Source organism: Rhinoderma darwinii, chromosome 11 (genome assembly GCF_050947455.1).
Source record: "Rhinoderma darwinii isolate aRhiDar2 chromosome 11, aRhiDar2.hap1, whole genome shotgun sequence".
Taxonomy (NCBI): Eukaryota; Metazoa; Chordata; class Amphibia; order Anura; family Rhinodermatidae; genus Rhinoderma; species Rhinoderma darwinii.
In genome coordinates this window covers 11,879,831-11,899,638 of record NC_134697.1, presented here as the reverse complement: position 1 = coordinate 11,899,638, position 19,808 = coordinate 11,879,831, and the positions used below count along the sequence as shown (strand labels likewise).

Below are 19,808 nucleotides of genomic sequence, written 5' to 3'. Positions count from 1 at the left end.
AGTTGCTCCTGGGTGGTTGGGAGAACTTGCTCCTGGTGGTTGGGAGAAGTTGCTCCTAGGTGGTTTGGAGAAGTTGCTCCTGGATTGTTGGGAGAAGTTGCTCTTGGATGGTTGGGAGAAGTTGCTCCTGGGTGATTGGGAGAAGTTGCTCCTGGTTGGTTGGGAGAAGTTGCTCCTGGGTGGTTGGGAGAAGTTGCTCCTGGTGGTTGGGAGAACTTGCTCCTAGGTGGTTGGGAGAAGTTGCTCCTAGGTGGTTGGGAGAAGTTGCTCCTGGGTGGTTGGGAGAAGTTGCTCTTGGATGGTTGGGAGAAGTTGCTCCTGGATGGTTCAGAGAAGTTGCTCTTGGATGATGCTTAGATACCATTCTTTATTCATGGTAGTGTTCTTAGGCAAAGTTTTGAGCCCACTCCCTTGGATGAAAAGCAACCCCACACATGAATGGTTTTTAGGATGCTTTACTGTTGGCATGATGAAGAACTCATGGTAGCGCCCGCCCTTTCTTCTCTGGACAATCATTCTTCCAAATGTCCCAAACAGTCTGAAGGGGGATTCATCAGAGAAAATAACTTTACCCCAGTCCTCTGCAGTCCAATCCCGGTACTTCCTGCAGAGGACTGTCCTCAATGATTTTCTTGGAGAGAAGTGGCTTCTTTGCTGCCGTCCTTAACACCAGGCCAGCCTCCATATGCACTGACACCTGCCATTCCTGAGCACGCTCTGCACTGGTGTAGAACCGTTCCCGTAGCTTAATCCTCTTTAGGGGACTGTCCTGGCACTTGCTGGACTTTCTTGGGCGCCCTGAAGCTTCTTCACAGCAATCGAACCGCCCTTCTTGAAGTTATTGATGATCTGATAAATGGTTAAAGGGGTTTTGCCAGCAGGGACATTTATGACATCTCCACATTATATGTCATAAATGTCAGGTGTGGGTCCCAGATGTGGGACCCTCATCTATCTATCTCTAGAACGGGCCCCCCTAAACTCCGTTCTACCGCTCTGTGCTGCGGCTGAATGAGGTGAAGTCAGACCATAAAAAAGGTTATATGGTCTTGAGTTACAAAAACAGCGAGCTATGCTGTTTTCTTTTTCATGGTCGAAAAGCACACGCATTAGCCGCATCACAGATCGGAAAAAACGGGGTTCAGGGTGCCCCGTTCTAGAGATAGACGTGGGTCCCAGACAGTGCCAGACCAGACTGGAACTTAAAATCAGTCCTTGCATTTTTAAGCACACAGGCCCACCGCAGGCAATACGCAGCCGCCAGTGTTGGGCTGGGACCACCTTTCAGATATACAAGACACGGGTTTATTAAGAAATAAATCAAACTAAACTCAGAGTTTATTTATTTATATATATTTTATCCTGGATTTGCCGCTCACAGCACAGGATTGTAAGATAAACATGTAAATGATTGGTCAAACTAACATGGTTTAAAATTATAGGCAAATGACAAACATTGTGTCACAGAATGCCATGATGACAAAATACAATTTTGTGACACCAAAAAAACAATCTGTAATACAAAATTCAATTCTATAACACATTTTGGGACATCATACCATTCTGTGACTCAACATACAGCTGGTGGCACAGAGAAATATTTTTGGCAACTAACATCACTTTGCAACAATTTTTTTTGGGAAAGTTGGGTTTCATTTTATCAACAAAATGTATTCTTTATACTACAAAATATACAAAAACTGTGTCCCACAGAAAGGAAGATGTTCATTAAAGAAGACATTCACCAGGATAACCGTTAGGGTATGTGCACACACACTAATTACGTCCGTAATTGACGGACGTATTTCGGCCGCAAGTACCGGACCGAACACAGTGCAGGGAGCTGGGCTCCTAGCATCATAGTTATGTACGACGCTAGGAGTCCCTGCCTCTCCTTGGAACTGCTGTCCCGTACTGAAAACATGATTACAGTACGGGACAGTTGTCCTGCAGCGAGGCAGGGACTCCTAGCGTCGTATATAACTATGATGATAGGAGCCCGGCTCCCTGCACTGTGTTCGGTCCACTACTTGCGGCCGAAATACGTCCGTCAATTACGGACGTAATTAGTGTGTGTGCACATACCCTTAGAGACAACACAGGAATTGTCACGCAGCTTTGCAGGACCCTAAATAGCAAATCTTCTAACTATGTATCAGCGCAGGAGGAAGAAATGAATTACTACATAACTGGCCAGATTTGCTATTGAGAAGTTTGGGTGACATGTGGGTGTTATAATGGTCGCCATATAAGTTGTCAACCAGATTTCCCAATACAAAAATGTTCTTCTCTCGAGGGTCTTTTCGGTAGGGGTTGAGAAATCAGTCTCGTACACGTCTCTCCCACTCCTTCCTGTTGACAAAGCTGCTTTCATATAAGATCTGAGAAGACTTCTACGTATCCAGGAATGAGACAAGGATCCTTTATAATACGTCTTATCTCGTGAGGATCTTACCCACAGAAGCCGCTCGTCTCTGGGCCTGACCTCAAAAACACTGAGCTCAGGATGTTCTCCCAGGTGTATGACCACAAGGGGAAGGTTCTGTCGAGATACATAGATAGATAGAGAGAGATGGATAGATAGATAGATAGATAGATAGATAGATAGATAGATAGATAGATAGATAGATAGATAGATAGATAGATATGAGATAGATAGGTGATAGATAGATAGATATGAGATAGATAGATACATAGATAGATAGATAGATAGATAGATAGATAGATAGATAGATAGATAGATAGATAGATAGATAGATAGATAGATATGAGACAGATAGATAGATAGATAGATAGATAGATAGATAGATAGATAGATAGATAGATAGATAGATAGATATGAGATAGATAGATAGATAGCTCTACGTCCAGGAGAAGTTGTACTGTGCAGTCATCTATATATACAGAAATATACTAAGAACTCTATCCCTGACTATTGTATTGTAGATTTGATATAGCACGCCACTGCCCGTTACATCTTACCGATTCCAATAAATACTCCCCACGATATGTAACATATATAAAAATCTAACATACAGTATAAAGTGAGAAGTACTGTTCCCAGAGGGGGTCTTGGAGGATCTTTTTCAAGGCAGTACCAGACATCCAATTTTCCAGCCATGCCGACACAGGTTGATACATTTCAGGGCACTTACTCATTGGTTAATTTTTGAACCTGCTCTTCGGGACCGCCCCTGAGGAGCAACAAACCATTTTCCCAAATTAAAGAGGGGGACGCCATATCTCCGATGGACCCAAATAAGTACCATCCAAGATCGGCTCCCTGCAGGCTGCCGCTGCAAGCACTATTGCAAATAACTCACACCACTTGCTAAGGGATGAAAATAAATGGAGGGTGGGCTGCTTTCAGGTCCGGAGTACTGGTGGGAGTGAATTCTCCTCCCTTGCTCCTCACCCCCTATCAATTACCTATTAACCCCTGTCGTGGTCGGCCTTGCCATATGCCCGTTGGAAGTGGTACTGCGCAGCATCTACTTTCCAGCATTTCTTTTCTTATAGTTTGTCAGTTTGTCTTGTATTTTTACTGTACCTGCACCCCCACCCCCTTTTTCCTGTGGTCTCCCCACAGCAGCAGGAAATATACAATGGTTTTTTTATGTATGCATCCTGGGAAATAGGATAATACTAGGTACGGGTTGGGGTGTGTGGCGCCCACAAAACCACTTCAGACCCCTCTACTCCTGTTCAGTCTGTTCAAATCACATCCTCTATGTACGCAAGAAAATAAATCATAGAGCCGGGGTCTCGCCACAGACGACTGCGGGCAGTGTGCAGCGTATTTACTCTGATTTCAGCTCGGCATGGCAACATATATATGATATACAAATACGACCCATGCTCATAGGATCATAGAGTGGGTCATTCAGATTTTCATGGAGTTACAATCTTTCTACCATCTCTTCTACTGCTCTGACTCTGTCAGTCTTTACTTTAGCTCTGGAATTATGTTCATGAACAAGGCGGCTTAGGATGAAGATGCCATAGTTCCTCTCCCAAATTCTGAACCTGGGTTAATTTGTTCTGAAGGACCAAACTTTGTTAGAACTTTTTCTTTATGAGGGGCATCAGTCCCGATGTCGTCCCAATGTGTATGGATACAACTAGATCGCTATTTCTGATGTCACATCCAATTAGAATAAATAACGAGTGGGACTAGCATCTTTGTATTACTTATTCACTTATTTTTATATATCTTGCGCTCCATGGAAACTGTCAACATGTTGGTTTGACGTTGCTGTTTATGGATCTTAACTTGAAGATTTTGTTATTCTAATTAGGTCTTCTGTCAATACCCCGAGTAGTTTGTTTTATTGACCTGATGTTCATTTTCCAAATTGCCATCCACATAGTGCGATCATGAATACTAAAGGGTACATTCACGTGTGGCGTCATAGCGCGTCAGAACGCCACACCATTACGACATCACGAAAAAAAAATTGTGCTCACGGCCTTGAATAGATACAGTTCCCATGCAGAGTTCTTGGAAAAAGGTCCTAGAATTGTTTCTATTCAAAGCTGTAACTACAAAGGCGGCAAAACCGTGCAAATATAGATGCGGCTTTGCTGTGCTGTAGTAGCGTGGCTGTTTTTACACCATTACCGCCACGTGTAAATATACCCGAATAGGAACATTGAGTATTTAAGACACTATTATGAACTCAAAGTGCTAAATAGAGAAACATCATGACAACAGATCTGACAACAGCTGCATGCTGACGGTTTCCATGTACCAAACGAATTATTTTTCTTTACTTTACAAACAAATTGACAAATAAGTAAAAAAAACCTACATAATAAATGCAATGAAGATATATAACATGATGAATTTCTAAACTATATAGCCGATATTACTTACAGGCAGAGTTTTACTTTAGATCTTGATCTTCGAGGCATGTAATAAGTTTGGACTGATCAGTTTTCCACAATGTTTTTAACTTGCAGCAAATGCAACAATTAAGAAAATCTCAAGAAACAAGAGAGCGTCTCGAAATGAAGGAGAAACTGCAAAGGTTCAGCTTTTACCTCCTATTTTTCCAGACAAGTAAGTGATCGACAGACATTAAAGGGACACTCCAATTACTACCAAATTAATTTCAAATCCTGTTACGAGGGTTGTGTCGGAGGCTTCCGGTAATGGAAATTTCATTACAGGACGCAGCGGTGGGAACCCAAGCCCATAGACCCCCACCTGTGTCATCTTCTAACAGGTTTATATAACATATCACAAGACTATTGAGGATGGAACTCCCCTTTAAGAAAAATAGTGGACTAGAGACAACGCTATGTTCATCTTGGAGTCCATTCTGCAGAAAACGGCCCCTATATGTCATATAAGTGACCACTTTACCCTTATTTGAAGGTCTCACGGTGGCGTCCAATGAAAAAATTATAGCGGAGGTCGGGAAGAAAATCGCTTTGCCCTGCGGAATCTCAACAAATGGAGACACCAAAGTAGAAATTCAATGGAACAAAGATGACAGTATGTTTGTGAAATACAACAAATTCGGAAAATCACACAGCAAAACTCCAGGTAAGGTGTCATGTGTTCTTATTGATGGCTCTGGGGTTCCTCCATAATATTATTACAAGGGTTGACTGGTTGACAATGCTCCATCTCCGTTTGCAATTCCACCTACGACCCCCATGATCAGGTGATATTAAGGGGGGAACCACAATGCTTGTTTTTTCTTCAGTGACCCCAGCTAAGATTGGGGGGATCTGACTGATCACGGGGGTCTCGCTGCAATGATTTATCTAATGTTCCGCAAAAGGTATAAGCCGGACCCACACATTATTTGTAGGTCATCAATATAAGATATGTAAGGGGTTGAAGGGACTGTCGGATAGCCAAAAATCACACATGGATGACCTATCCCAATGAATATGCCTGGAAAACCCCTTCAAATACATAGTGGAGCCCAACCAAGGAGGAATAGCACGGGCAGCACATGAACTGCATATGACAAAAACGGGTAAGATTGACCCGTTGGGGTTCAAGGTAAAACCCCTGAAACGAAGTGAATAATTCCAGTGTGAACAGAGCCTAACATTAGTAGTATTTTGTTCATGATTATTTTCTTATTACTTTATATTCTTATTATCATGTTGTATTATTATGGTATTCAAGTTTTACATATTAGTAGTTTATTTATATTATTTTCATGATTTTTATTATTATTCGTCATAACAATATTTATTCAATTATTATAACCTTATTTTTGAATTATTACATTTATATTATTTAATTATTATTATTTTTACTATTAGCCATAATATTATTATTATATTAGTATTATTATCATTATTAATTATTATTTTACTTAATTGTTTTTAATATTATTACTTTTGGTCATAGTACTATTTTATTATTATTACTATTATTATTATATTAGTATTTTAATTGTCAATACTTGTTGTTATATTACGTATAATTGTTTCTAATTTAATTATTACTTTTAATCATAGTAGTATTTTATTCTCATTTATTTGTTATGTTTTATTGCCATATTTTTTTATTTATGGTTTTTATTATTATTTTTGTTATCGTTTTTATGATATAGCTTCTGCAGGCAGCGATCGATTCCATGTCCCATCCCACATCACTAATAACCTGGAGACTACTAATGTAAAACTCACAGACTCCGGTACTTTCACGTGTATAATAGGAGGGGCAACCATGAAAACCCTGCAACTCATTGTCTTTGAAAGTGAGTAATGGCGCAAGTGACTTAATCAGCTTTAAAGGGGCTGTGTCATGAAGACAACCCCTGTCTAAATGCCCCTTTAGGGCATATGATCATCATCGAGGTTGGGTCCTGTCGCTCTGTACCCCCCTCTATGAGCTAAAACATTAAAACAAAAATGTGCTGGGGTGCAGTGAGAATCAAGACACGGCAATCAGCTGATTACCATCGTGATCTCAAACTGAAAGGGGTTGTCTCTAATAAGACAACCCCTTCAATCGGCAAGAGGACTTGGCAGTAAGTGTTTAATTTCCCTGCAGTGCCACCACAGGCGAAATGATGCATTACATGGTGCCCATTGTAATCAATGGACCAACTGTGAAATATATGCTGGGAACTCCAGAAAGACACCCTTTTTAACCTTACCCTGCTCTGTCCCTAACAAAGGACACCCTCAATAAATTTAGAATGCCCTAATGGTATTTGAAAAGGGCTTTTCTGCACCAGACAACCCTTTTAAGCAAAAAATTATAATTTCAATGAACACAGGACGTGGGGCTCTAAAGTGTTAATCTGTTATGCCTCATGCACACGACAGTGTGTGCCGGCCAAGTCCCATCCGTGAACCGTGGAAAGATAGGACATGTCCTATCTTTCCACAGATCGGAAAGTCAGGTCTATTTTCACTGACCCGATTAAAAGTGAAGGGGTCCGTGAAAACTAAAGGGTGACGCTCGGATGCCGTCAAAAATGGCCCGAGTGGCACTCGGTCGTGTGCAACGGAACTTCAGGATCCCAATTGGTCCTTATGATCGGTCTTAAGAATCCTTATCTTCTTATTTAACAATAGTTTTGTTTTAGTCTTGGCAGAACCTTCTGACATCCTCCTCATGTCCGAAAACCTGAAACTGAGCGTTACCTCCTCTCCTTTTATGACTCTTGAAGCATCTTGGTTGAAAGATGGCATCAAAATTAGAGATGGACCGAACCTGGAGGTGAAGAACATAACAATAGAACAAAGTGGGAATTACATCTGCCGTATAAAGATGAAGGATGGAGTTGAAACTAGTTTTTCGAAAACTATCAGTGTGAAAGGTACAACCATATCTCTAATTAAAGTAGTCATTAACATTAGATACACTATATGGCCAAAAATACGTGCACAACCCTGAACAGAGCCCTGACCTCAACCCCATCCAACACCTTTGGGATGAACTAGAACGGATCAGTGTCTGATCTCACAAATGTTCTTCTGGATGAATAGGCAAAAATTCCCACAGGCACCCCAAAATCTTGTGGAAAGCCTCCAGAAGAGTGGAGACTTTTATACCCGCTAAAGGGGCACAATTTCATATTATTGCCCATATTTGGAATAGGATGTCCAACAATAGGTGTGATGGTCAGGGGTCCACATACACTATATGGCCAAAAGTATCTCTGATCAGATAATTTAATCCCCAACCAAAGTAATGTTTATGGGGTCAAATGTGGCTAGAGGAGCTGAGCAGATTGATGTATAGTTTTATAGAAATATATTCCATATAATTGTATTTTATTGATTTAATCCCTTCTCACTCTAGGTTTATGAGTCCAGTGGGCGGGCTCACCCAATGATTGACCGCTATCACAGAAAGGACTGCCAATCACTGAGTAGGACCGCCCACTGGACTCATAAGCCTAGAGGGAACAGGGATTTAAATGAATAAAATTACAAGTTATACTGAATATTGTCACGTTCAGTGGGTATGTGGACCCATTGGGCCGTAGCGGGATAGCAGCTGGCCAAACAGAGTACTAAGTCAATGTCAATAGTCCGAGTAAGGGTACCTGTGGTAGTTCAGACAGTAGCAATGGTTAGGCTCGGATGGGACCTTGGCAGCAGACACCAGGCGTGATGCAGCACAGCAGATGTGGTCGGTGGCACAACACGACTCCAACTCTCTAAGGCTCAGGAACAAGGTACCACGGGATACAGGATACAGGTAGCAGGAAAGGGAACACTGGGAACTGGAAAACACTAAGGGACCGTTTGCAAGGACTGACACGGGGAAACACAACAACGCTCAGGCAATAAGGGAAGGGGCAGGGCCCTTCTTATAGTCCAGTGTGAGTATGGGCTAATTACAGATTTACTTCATGTGCGCGCGCTGGCCCTTTAAGGCTGAGCACGAGCGTGCGCGCGCACCCTACGGGACACAGCAGAATGAAGCGGAAGTGAGCGCTGGCGTCTCCTGAGGAGGAGTTGCGGACCAACGCTCACAGATCCATGGCTGCGGCTGTCGGGAGGTGAGTAATCCCGACGTTCCGTGGCCATGGTTGTTACAAATATTTTCCCATAAAACTATATATCAATCTGTTCCGCTCCTCCGGCTTTATAACATGCTGCCCACAGATTGGTTACTACCACTGGGTGATGCTTACCTGCTAATTATTGTTAGCTGCTTAACTCTATTAGGAAACAGCTACAATAAGTCACTGCAACTTTGTTACAGTGCCTACAGTTCTGAAATATACCTGCCATCTCATCAGAAGCCCAGTCTTCAGAACGGTCCCTCCACCATGCTTTACACTGCAGCTGTACTTGTTCAGTTTAGCTGCCGTGTACGTACAAAGATCTAGTACAAGCTCAGCAGAAAGCCGGTCATAAGAGGTACCTGCTTTTATTGGTTTCTCGCTACCTTGAAATTCAGAATTTCCAGGCACCAGAAGATATCAGATTTGTGATTTTGCTACTTCTTTCATTACCAGGTTTTAGATCATCTCCAGCCATTGTGTACATGTCCGGGAAGAAGCTCATAAACCTCCCCTACTTTTTTAATTTCAAAGTTCGGGAATCTCCTCTGCAGAACGAGGTCAAGGCTGTAGAAGGAAACATCAAGTATTTATCAAAAACTACAAAAACTTTACATACGCTTACAGTCACTTCAGGGGCTGCTTGCTGGCCCGGGAAATGCGAGAAGACTGACCCCGAGGACTTGAGCATTCCCATCTCCAGTCCTAAAAGTGGCCTTTACCAGATGGAGATTGTTTTACAGATCGGCGATAGAGAGAAGAGGCTGCAGAGGAACGTGTGTGTGGCCAATATCACAGGTAAGGCCGACCGCAACGTGAGCGTCATCTGAGCATAAGTACATAATAAGACCATCAATTCAACCCATTAGCTTTATGTTGATCCAGAAGAAGAGTCATCAATAAGGTCTAATAGATGCTGGTGGCAAGTTATTGGTTCCAAAGTCAACTCCAACCAGACCTTTGGGTCACAACCTGGGGCCACCAGGATCCTCTAGTACTCTGGTGGGCCAGTCCGACTCTGGCCACATTAATATTTATATATACAGCCAGTTCTTATGTACAGAATTTGTCTTTAAACACCCTAAATTATAATTAGGATGATGGTTATTCCAACCTGTGGTTTTCCAGCTGTTGCATAACTATAATTCCCAGCATGACTGTCAGGACAAGCTGGAAGTTGTAGTTCCAAAATAAAGAGCCAGAGGTTGGAGACCATTGTTCTCTAGAGACTTTGATTTGGAAGTTCATGTAATGCTATATTTTTCATTTTCCAGTGTCCACGTCCCACAATAGTATAATTAGAGAGTCTAATGTCACTCTCCTGTGTAGTATCAACTGCATAGACAAAGATGGGAGGCTTTGTTGGCATCATGTAAACAGGAGCTACGACATCTGTGGACCACCAGGGCAAGAAAAACTGGTTAAAGAAATTACTATTCTACAGAAAACAAGTGGAAACTGGACATGTGGTGTGTTTATTGAGGAAAAGAGGCTCGCTGGCGTCAACCTGACACTGGGTATGTGATCAGTACTACTAATGGGATATTATAATACGTCAGGCTGAGGTTGGTCAGAGACGTTGGATGAAGGACCATGTCGTATGTGATATTTTTTTTAGAGGATCTCTAAACCTTATTCCAGCAGTTCATCGGTCTAAGCAGAGACGTAACTTACAGTTCCTCGGCCCTAATGGTAAATCTAGAACAGGGCCCCCACCTATAATGTGTCATGTATAACACTGTTTTCTTCATGTGTGGCAAAGTGGTCTTTGGACCCCCCTCAGGTACTGGGGCTTGGGTGCGACACCCCCTATAGCTACGCCTATGGTTGTAAGACAAACTCAAAAACTCTTTGTTCCCATAACTAGGGGTTCACTTTAGCTTTAAAAACTATTATACATTTCTTATTTGCTTAAAGGGAATGTATCAGAATATAATCTATTGTTTAAATCATGCTTTTATGTTAAAAATACTTAAGAATTTTTGGGGATTTTTTTTAATTTTTCATGTTATTATCTATATTATAAAGTTAAAAAAATGATAATTCCAAAATCTTGCAGTTTTCACTCTGGCCACTGAGCCACATAATAGACTGATCCTTCCTGTTCTGTAGAGATCACTTCTTAGCAGTGATCTCATTATCATCACTGACAGGTAACACACAAATATACATATATACACACACACACACACACACACACACACACACACACACACACACACCATTGAAAGTAGGTGATGGACACAGCTCCCCCTCCTCCCCCTCTTTGCACAATGACCTATGCAAAGGTCACAGAGCATGTCTAGAACACTCTCCCGTCTAAGCCAATTGATCAGCTCCAGTCTACAGGTTAATATAGCCTATGTGGTGCTGGTAAAAGCAATTCAGGCAAGATGGCCGCCCCCATAATTAAGTACAGAAAATAGTATAAAAAAATAAAATCTACAATCAGAAAATAAAAACAGATTAAAAACAAAATATATTTCACTATCTGTTTTTTAATTAGTAAAGATAAATATATGGGATACATTCCCTTTAAATCAGTGATACATGTGACTACATGATCAAAACCTTGAACGTTTCATCTTCCTCACCTTCCTATGGTTCCCCTTTTACTGCCTCCAGGTTGATACTGTAAATTCCAAACAGAGAAGGGGGGGGAGATGCAGCTGCAATTTCTCTATATCTCTGAGACTGCACGCTGTGAGAGAGGAATAGGAGCAGACCGAGGGATACATCTGATTAGCTCAGAGCACACAGCACAGCTCTTACATCACACCATGAGAGGCCCGACCACTCAGTGTGTATGGCTAAAGGAAATGTGCATTTTGGAATGGCAAATGGATGGAAAAAAAAATCCAAAACTTTGGCTGAATCACTAATGTAATTTTTTTTAACAATTAAATAGTCCCCAATGGACAGAGATACAGTGCATTCAAAAGAAGTCATTCATAAATATTAACATTTTTATAGGCCCTTTAAGAGACAATAAATATATATCATCCTCTTTTTTCAGAGATACAGCGAGGTTTCCTGGACCTGTCAAACTCTCTCTTCTGGGTGACCGTTGTGGCTGGAGTGATTGTGTTTCTCCTAATTGTAACCATCTTGACAATTACGATTGCCCGGCATCGTAGGGTGGTAAGTAATTAAATACCCTGTTATAACCTCTTTCCTTTATCATGGAGGAATCCTATATAATAAAAAAATACATTACTCACTTATAAGTCAGGGATGTTGGAGAAGATTACATGTGTCAAGGTCTGTAGGAGATTAAAAGTCAAGTGGCGGAAACAGTCAGGCAGGAGGGTGCTAATAGCAAGAGTAGTTAATAAAAGTCCAAGTTTGACAAAAAGATAAGCGACAACAGGTTGTCTCTGCCTCATGCTGCATAGTCAAGAAACAGTTCATGTTTGGTACACAGATAGGCTGCAAAAGGTCGTGGCATGAGGCAGATACATGGTCAGGAAACTATCCAAGTTTGCTACACAAATAAGTGGCAACCGGTTTAAGGCAGAGACATGGTCAGGAACCAATCCAAGCTCAGTACATAGATAAGCAGCAGCCGTTTGTAGAGAGGCAGCAAGGAACAAGACTACAGGCAAGGAAGGACAAGCAAGGGCCAGGCTTAAAAAGGAAGCCAAAAGGGTGAGACTAATCAGGTAATCAAGGCAAGGAATCCAGAGAACTTAACACCATATTCAGCAGCGGAGCTGTCCAGCATCCCTGACGACTCAATGAGAAAAGCTACTGCCTGGGACAGAGGAGTTTCTGGGTTCAAATTTTGGCAGCAATTGGGCAATGGCTAAGGGCGGGTTCACACATGGCGGAATTTCACTTAAATTCCGCTGCGGACACTCCGCAGCGTTAATCCGCAGCGGAGCCGTTTCTCCATTGACTTTCACTTTAATTTAGCAGTGTTCGTTTACACGATGCGTACAATTCCGCTGCGGAGCATAGGCTGCGGAGCGGAATTTGGTGTCCGCAGCATGCTCTGTCTGTTGCGGAGCAGTGGCGGACTGGTTGCGGACTCATGGCGGAATTTCTCCATTGACTTCAATGGAGAGTCAAAATTCCGCAATGAAGTCCGCAGATCTTATGTGTGCTGCGGAGCGTATTGTTTTTACTACCATGACATTTCTTCATTCTGGCTGGACCTATGTATTTCTAGGTCTACAGCCAGACTGAGGAAGTCAATGGGGCTCCCGTAATGACGGGAGCGTTGCTAGGAGACGTCTGTAAATAGTCACTGTCCAGGGTGCTGAAAGAGTTACGCGATCGGCAGTAACTGTTTCTGCACCCGGGACAGTGACTACCGATCTCAATATACATGTATCTGTAAAAAAACATATAAGTTCATACTTACCGAGAACTCCCTGCGTCTGTCTCCAGTCCGGCCTCCCAGGATGACGTTTCAGTGTAAGTGACGGCTGCAGCCAATCACAGGCCAAGCACAGGCTGCAGCGGTCACATGGACTGGAGCGTCATCCAGGGAGGTCGGGCTGGATGCCGAAGGAGGGACGCGTCACCAAGACAACGGCCGGTAAGTATGAATTTCTTTGACTTTCACTAGGGAAAGTGCTGTCCCTTCTCTCTATCCTGCACTGATAGGGAGAAGGGAAGCACTTTTCCTGCAGTCCGCAGCGGCCAGTCCGCATCAATTTTCTGCACATTTTGTGCAGATCCGCAGCCGTAATCCGCAACCCGGATTAGGTGCGGCATTGATGCGGACAGTTGCGGAGGAATTCCGCCATGTGTGGTCATGCCCTAAAGGGTCAGCAGCTGAGGGGTCTAAGAGCTGTCATTTCTAGCAGTGAGGCCCACTGAAGGTACAGATTATTTTCCACACCATTATTAACACTGACTCAAAATTGCCCAATCTCACCCTAATGAACCATTGTATGTAACTGTCTCTAAAGACTAATTCCAAGATTACTTTGATCATAGGGAATATAGACTAATATAGGATTTAATTGCATTAAAGAGGCAGAACCATCCATCATTGAAGTTCATCTCCCGATTGATATTCTTTATTCTCTTTGCAGAGACGAGCAAGGCACAGGGCATGGTTACTCGAAAACTTGCACCAACACAGAAGATGTGAATGTAATTATAAAGGGTAAGTGTAATGTATAATCAATAAAAAATGGTTGAACTCTTGGTCATTAAGTAAACTGACCTACAGCAAATTTCTGTGAAAACATTTCAAACAATTTTTTTTTTTAACTTTGTGGATAAATACTTGGAAAACAACTACAGCATCTTACTCATATGTACAACTATATAATTACCATAATACTGCCCCCTACATACAAAAATATAACTACTATAATACTGCTTCCTATATACGAGAATATAACTACTATAATACTGTCCCTATATACAAGAATATAACTACTATAATACTGCCCCTATATACAAGAATATAACTACTATAATACTGCTTCCTATATACAAGAATATAACTACTATAATACTGCCCCTATATACAAGAATATAACTACCATAATACTGCCCCTATATACAAGAATATAACTACTATAATACTGCCCCTATATACAAGAACAGAACTACTATAATACTGCCTCCTATATACAGGAATATAACTCCTATAATACTGCCTCCTATATACAAGAATATAACTACTATAATACTGCTCCCTATATACAAGAATATAATTACTATAATACTGCCCCCTATATACAAGAACATAACTACTATAATACTGCCCCCTATATACGAGAATATAACTACTATAATACTGCCTCCTATATACGAGAATATAACTACCATAATACTGCCCCTATATACAAGAATATAACTACTATAATACTGCCCCCTATATACAAGAATATAACTACTATAAGACTGCCCCCTACATACAAAAATATAACTACTATAATACGGCCTCCTATATACGAGAATATAACTACTATAATACTGCCCCTATATACAAGAATATAACTACTATAATACTGCTCCTATATACAAGAATATAACTACTATAATACTGGCACTATATACAAGAATATAACTACTATAATACTGCCTCCTATATACAAGAATATAACTACTATAATACTGCCCCCTATATACAAGAATATAACTACTATAATACTGCCCCTATATACAAGAATATAACTACTATAATACTGCTCCTATATACAAGAATATAACTACTATAATACTGGCACTATATACAAGAATATAACTACTATAATACTGCCTCCTATATACGAGAATATAACTACTATAATACTGTCCCCTATATACAAGAATATAACTACTATAATACTGCTCCCTATATACAAGAATATAACTACTATAATACTGCCCCTATATACAAGAATATAACTACTATAATACTACCCCCTACATACAAGAATATAACTACTATAATACTGCCCCTATATACAAGAATATAACTACTGTAATACTGCTCCTATGTACAAGAATATAACTACTATAATACTGCTCCTATATACAAGAATATAACTACTATAATACTGCCCCTATATACAAGAATATAACTACTATAATACTGCCTCCTATACACAAGAATATAACTACTATAATACTGCTCCTATATGCAAGAATATAACTACTATAATACTGCTCCTATATGCAAGAATATAACTACTATAATACTGTCCCCTATATACAAGAATATAACTACTATAATACTGCCCCTATATACAAGAATATAACTACTATAATACTGCCCCCTATATACAACAATATAACTACTATAATACTGCCCCCTATATACAAGAATATAACTACTATAATACTGCCCCTATATACAAGAATATAACTACTATAATACTGCCTCCTATATACAAGAATATAACTACTATAATACTGCCTCCTATATAAAGGAATATAACTACTATAATACTGCTCCTATATACAAGAATATAACTACTATAATACTGACCCCTATATACAAGAATATAACTACTATAATACTCCCACTATATACAAGAATATAACTACTATAATACTGCCCCTATATACAAGAATATAATTACTATAATACTATCCCTATATACAAGAATATAACTACTATAATACTGCTCCTATATACAAGAATATAACTACTATAATACTGCCCCCTATATACAAGAATATAACTACTATAATACTGCCCCCTATATACAAGAATATAACTATTATAATACTGCTCCTATATACAAGAATATAACTACTATAACACTGCTCCTAAATACAAGAATATAACTACTATAATACTGCCCCCTATATACAAGAATATAACTATTATAATACTGCTCCTATATACAAGAATATAACTACTATAATACTGCTCCTATATACAAGAATATAACTACTATAATACTGCCCCTATATACAAGAATATAACTACTATAATACTGCTCCTATATACAATAATATAACTACTATAATACTGCTCCTATATACAAGAATATAACTACTATAATACTGCCCCTATATACAAGAATATAACTACTATAATACTGCTCCTATATACAATAATATAACTACTATAATACTGCCCCCTATATACAAGAATATAACTACTATAATACTGTCCCCTATATACAAGAATATAACTACTATAATACTGCTCCTATATACAAGAATATAACTACTATAATACTGCCTCCTATATACAAGAATATAACTACTATAACACTGCTCCTAAATACAAGAATATAACTACTATAATACTGCTCCTATATACAAGAATATAACTACTATAATACTGCCCCTATATACAAGAATATAACTACTATAATACTGCTCCTATATACAAGAGTATAACTACTATAATACTGCTCCTATATACAAGAATATAACTACTATAATACTGCTCCTATATACAAGAATATAACTACTATAATACTGCTCTATAGACGAGAATATAACGACTATAATACTGCCCTATAGACAAGAATATAACTACTATAATACTGCCCCTATATACAAGAATATAACTACTATAACACTGCTCCTATATACAAGAATATAACTACTATAATACTGTCCCCTATATACAAGAATATAACTACTATAATACTGCCCCCTATATACAAGAATATAACGACTATAATACTGCCCTATAGACAAGAATATAACTACTATAATACTGCCCCTATATACAAGAATATAACTACTATAATACTGCTCCTATATACAAGAATATAACTACTATAATACTGCCCCCTATATACAAGAATATAACTACTATAATACTGCTCCTATATACAAGAATATAACTACTATAATACTGCCCCCTATATACAAGAATATAACTACTATAATACTGCCCCTATATACAAGAATATAACTACTATAATACTGCCCCCTATATACAAGAATATAACTACTATAATACTGCTCCTATATACAAGAATATAACTACTATAATACTGCCCCCTATATACAAGAATATAACTACTATAATACTGCTCCTATATACAAGAAATTAACTACTATAATACTGCCCCTATATACAAGAATATAACTACTATAAGGGCGGGTTCACACGTGGCGGAATTTCACTTAAATTCCGCTGCGGACACTCCGCAGCGTTAATCCGCAGCGGTGCCGTTTGTCCATTGACTTACACTTTAATTTAGCAGTGTTCGTTTAGACGAGGCGTAAAATTCCGCTGCGGAGCATAGGCTGCGGAGCGGAATTTGGTGTCCGCAGCATGCTCTGTCTGTTGCGGAGCAGTGGCGGACTCATGGCGGAATTTCTCCATTGACTTCAATGGAGAGTCAAAATTCCGCAATGAAGTCCGCAGATCTTATGTGTGCTGCGGAGCGTATTGTTTTTACTACCATGAGAATTTCTTCATTCTGGCTGGACCTATGTATTTCTAGGTCTACAGCCAGACTGAGGAAGTCAATGGGGCTCCCGTAATGACGGGAGCGTTGCTAGGAGACGTCTGTAAATAGTCACTGTCCAGGGTGCTGAAAGAGTTAAGCGATCGGCAGTAACTGTTTCTGCACCCGGGACAGTGACTACCGATCTCAATATACATGTATCTGTAAAAAACATATAAGTTCATACTTACCGAGAACTCCCTGCGTCTGTCTCCAGTCCGGCCTCCCAGGATGACGTTTCAGTCTAAGTGACGGCTGCAGCCAATCACAGGCCAAGCACAGGCTGCAGCGGTCACATGGACTGGTGCGTCATCCAGGGAGGTCGGGCTGGATGCCAAAAGAGGGACGCGTCACCAAGACAACGGCCGGTAAGTATGAAATTCTTTTACTTTCCCTAGGGAAAGTGCTGTCCCTTCTCTCTATCCTGCACTGATAGGGAGAAGGGAAGCACTTTTCCCGCAGTCCGCAGCAGCTAGTCCGCATCAATTTTCTGCACATTTTGTGCAGATCCGCAGCAGAATCTGCAACGCAGATTCTGTGCGGCATTGATGCGGACAGTTGCGGAGGAAATCCGCCACGTGTGGTCATGCCCTAATACTGCTCCTATATACAAGAATATAACTACTATAATACTGCCCCTATATACAAGAATATAACTACTATAATACTGCTCCTATATACAAGAATATAACTACTATAATACTGCTCCTATATACAAGAATATAACTACTATAATACTGCCCCCTATATACAAGAATATAACTACTATAATACTGCTCCTATATACAAGAAATTAACTACTATAATACTGCCCCCTATATACAAGAATATAACTACTATAATACTGCTCCTATATACAAGAATATAACTACTATAATACTGCTCCTATATACAAGAATATAACTACTATAATACTGCCCCTATATACAAGAATATAACTACTATAATACTGCTCCTATATACAAGAATATAACTACTATAATACTGCTCCTATATACAAGAATATAACTACTATAATACTGCCCCTATATACAAGAATATAACTACTATAATACTGCCCCTATATACAAGAATATAACTACTATAATACTGGCCCCTATATACAAGAATATAACTACTATAATACTGGCCCCTATATACAAGAATATAACTACTATAATACTGCCCCTATATACAAGAATATAACTACTATAATACTGCCCCTACATACAAGAATATAACTACTATAATACTGCCCCCTATGTACAAGGCTCCCTGCACACGGGACATAAATGCTTCAGATTTATGAAAAAATCTCATCTGCACAGTGTGGAAAAATATTCGCACGGATATCATAATGTGGCAGATTTTCATATCCGCAGCACGCTCATTCTTTTACAGATGTTCACAGCAGATTTCACCCTCTTCAAAGTAAAAGAGATGAAATCCACTGCATATTTGGGTACCATTATACCGCCACCTACAGGCCAGAATGTGAATACTATCAGGCAGGAGATACATTTTTCTCATTTTTACCAGCCACCCGTTTCTCTATATTGTATGTGTAATAGTCATCTGGAGTTTTACCGGTTAAATCTTGTGTTTTGTAGGTTTGCACCTCAGCGGCTCAGACAGAACATCTGATCGGACCTGCAGATATTACACTATCCTGGACCTCTGCTGTACATTGCTGTTTACCATTCACCTGCTGACCTTCCGTCTGGATCTATGCAGTGCGGTTGCGCAATTTTGTCCCATAAAGATTGCTACCACCGCTATGTGTGAAGCCCCCCCCCCCCCCGCTCCCACTTTCCTCATCCCCTCGTGTATAATACTTTTGTTTTTTTTCTGCCTTCTATTTAAATACAGAAATCTCACTTCATGGTGACTCCGTCTCCACTTTCTTTGACACCGCTAGGGTAAGTTCACACACGTAAAAGCACGTAGCGTATCCGCCCTGGTC

At 40.0% G+C, this 19,808-nt stretch overlaps 1 protein-coding gene across 1 annotated transcript; it reads left to right on the top strand.

Annotated features, from left to right (window-relative positions):
* The first annotated feature begins 5,010 nt into the window (after positions 1–5,010).
* On the top strand, positions 5,011–19,630 carry LOC142663667 (roundabout homolog 2-like). Its single transcript, XM_075842419.1, has 9 exons — positions 5,011–5,062; positions 5,381–5,551; positions 6,582–6,728; positions 7,566–7,799; positions 9,453–9,794; positions 10,271–10,513; positions 12,013–12,137; positions 14,042–14,115; positions 19,456–19,630. The coding sequence occupies exons 1-9, from the start codon at positions 5,011–5,013 to the stop codon at positions 19,487–19,489; spliced, it is 1,422 nt and encodes a 473-aa protein (XP_075698534.1). The 3' UTR covers positions 19,490–19,630.
* The last annotated feature ends 178 nt before the right edge of the window (positions 19,631–19,808 follow it).

What these genes read in the sequence shown, in the direction of transcription:
- LOC142663667 (XM_075842419.1), top strand. Translation starts at nt 5,011, where the DNA reads ATGAAGGAGAAACTGCAAAGGTTCAGCTTTTACCTCCTATTTTTCCAG. An exon ending in GCAACTCATTGTCTTTGAAA is followed by an intron (nt 6,729 to 7,565) that starts GTGAGTAATGGC and finishes GTTTTGTTTTAG; the next exon opens with TCTTGGCAGAACCTTCTGAC. An exon ending in TGTGAATGTAATTATAAAGG is followed by an intron (nt 14,116 to 19,455) that starts GTAAGTGTAATG and finishes TGTGTTTTGTAG; the next exon opens with GTTTGCACCTCAGCGGCTCA.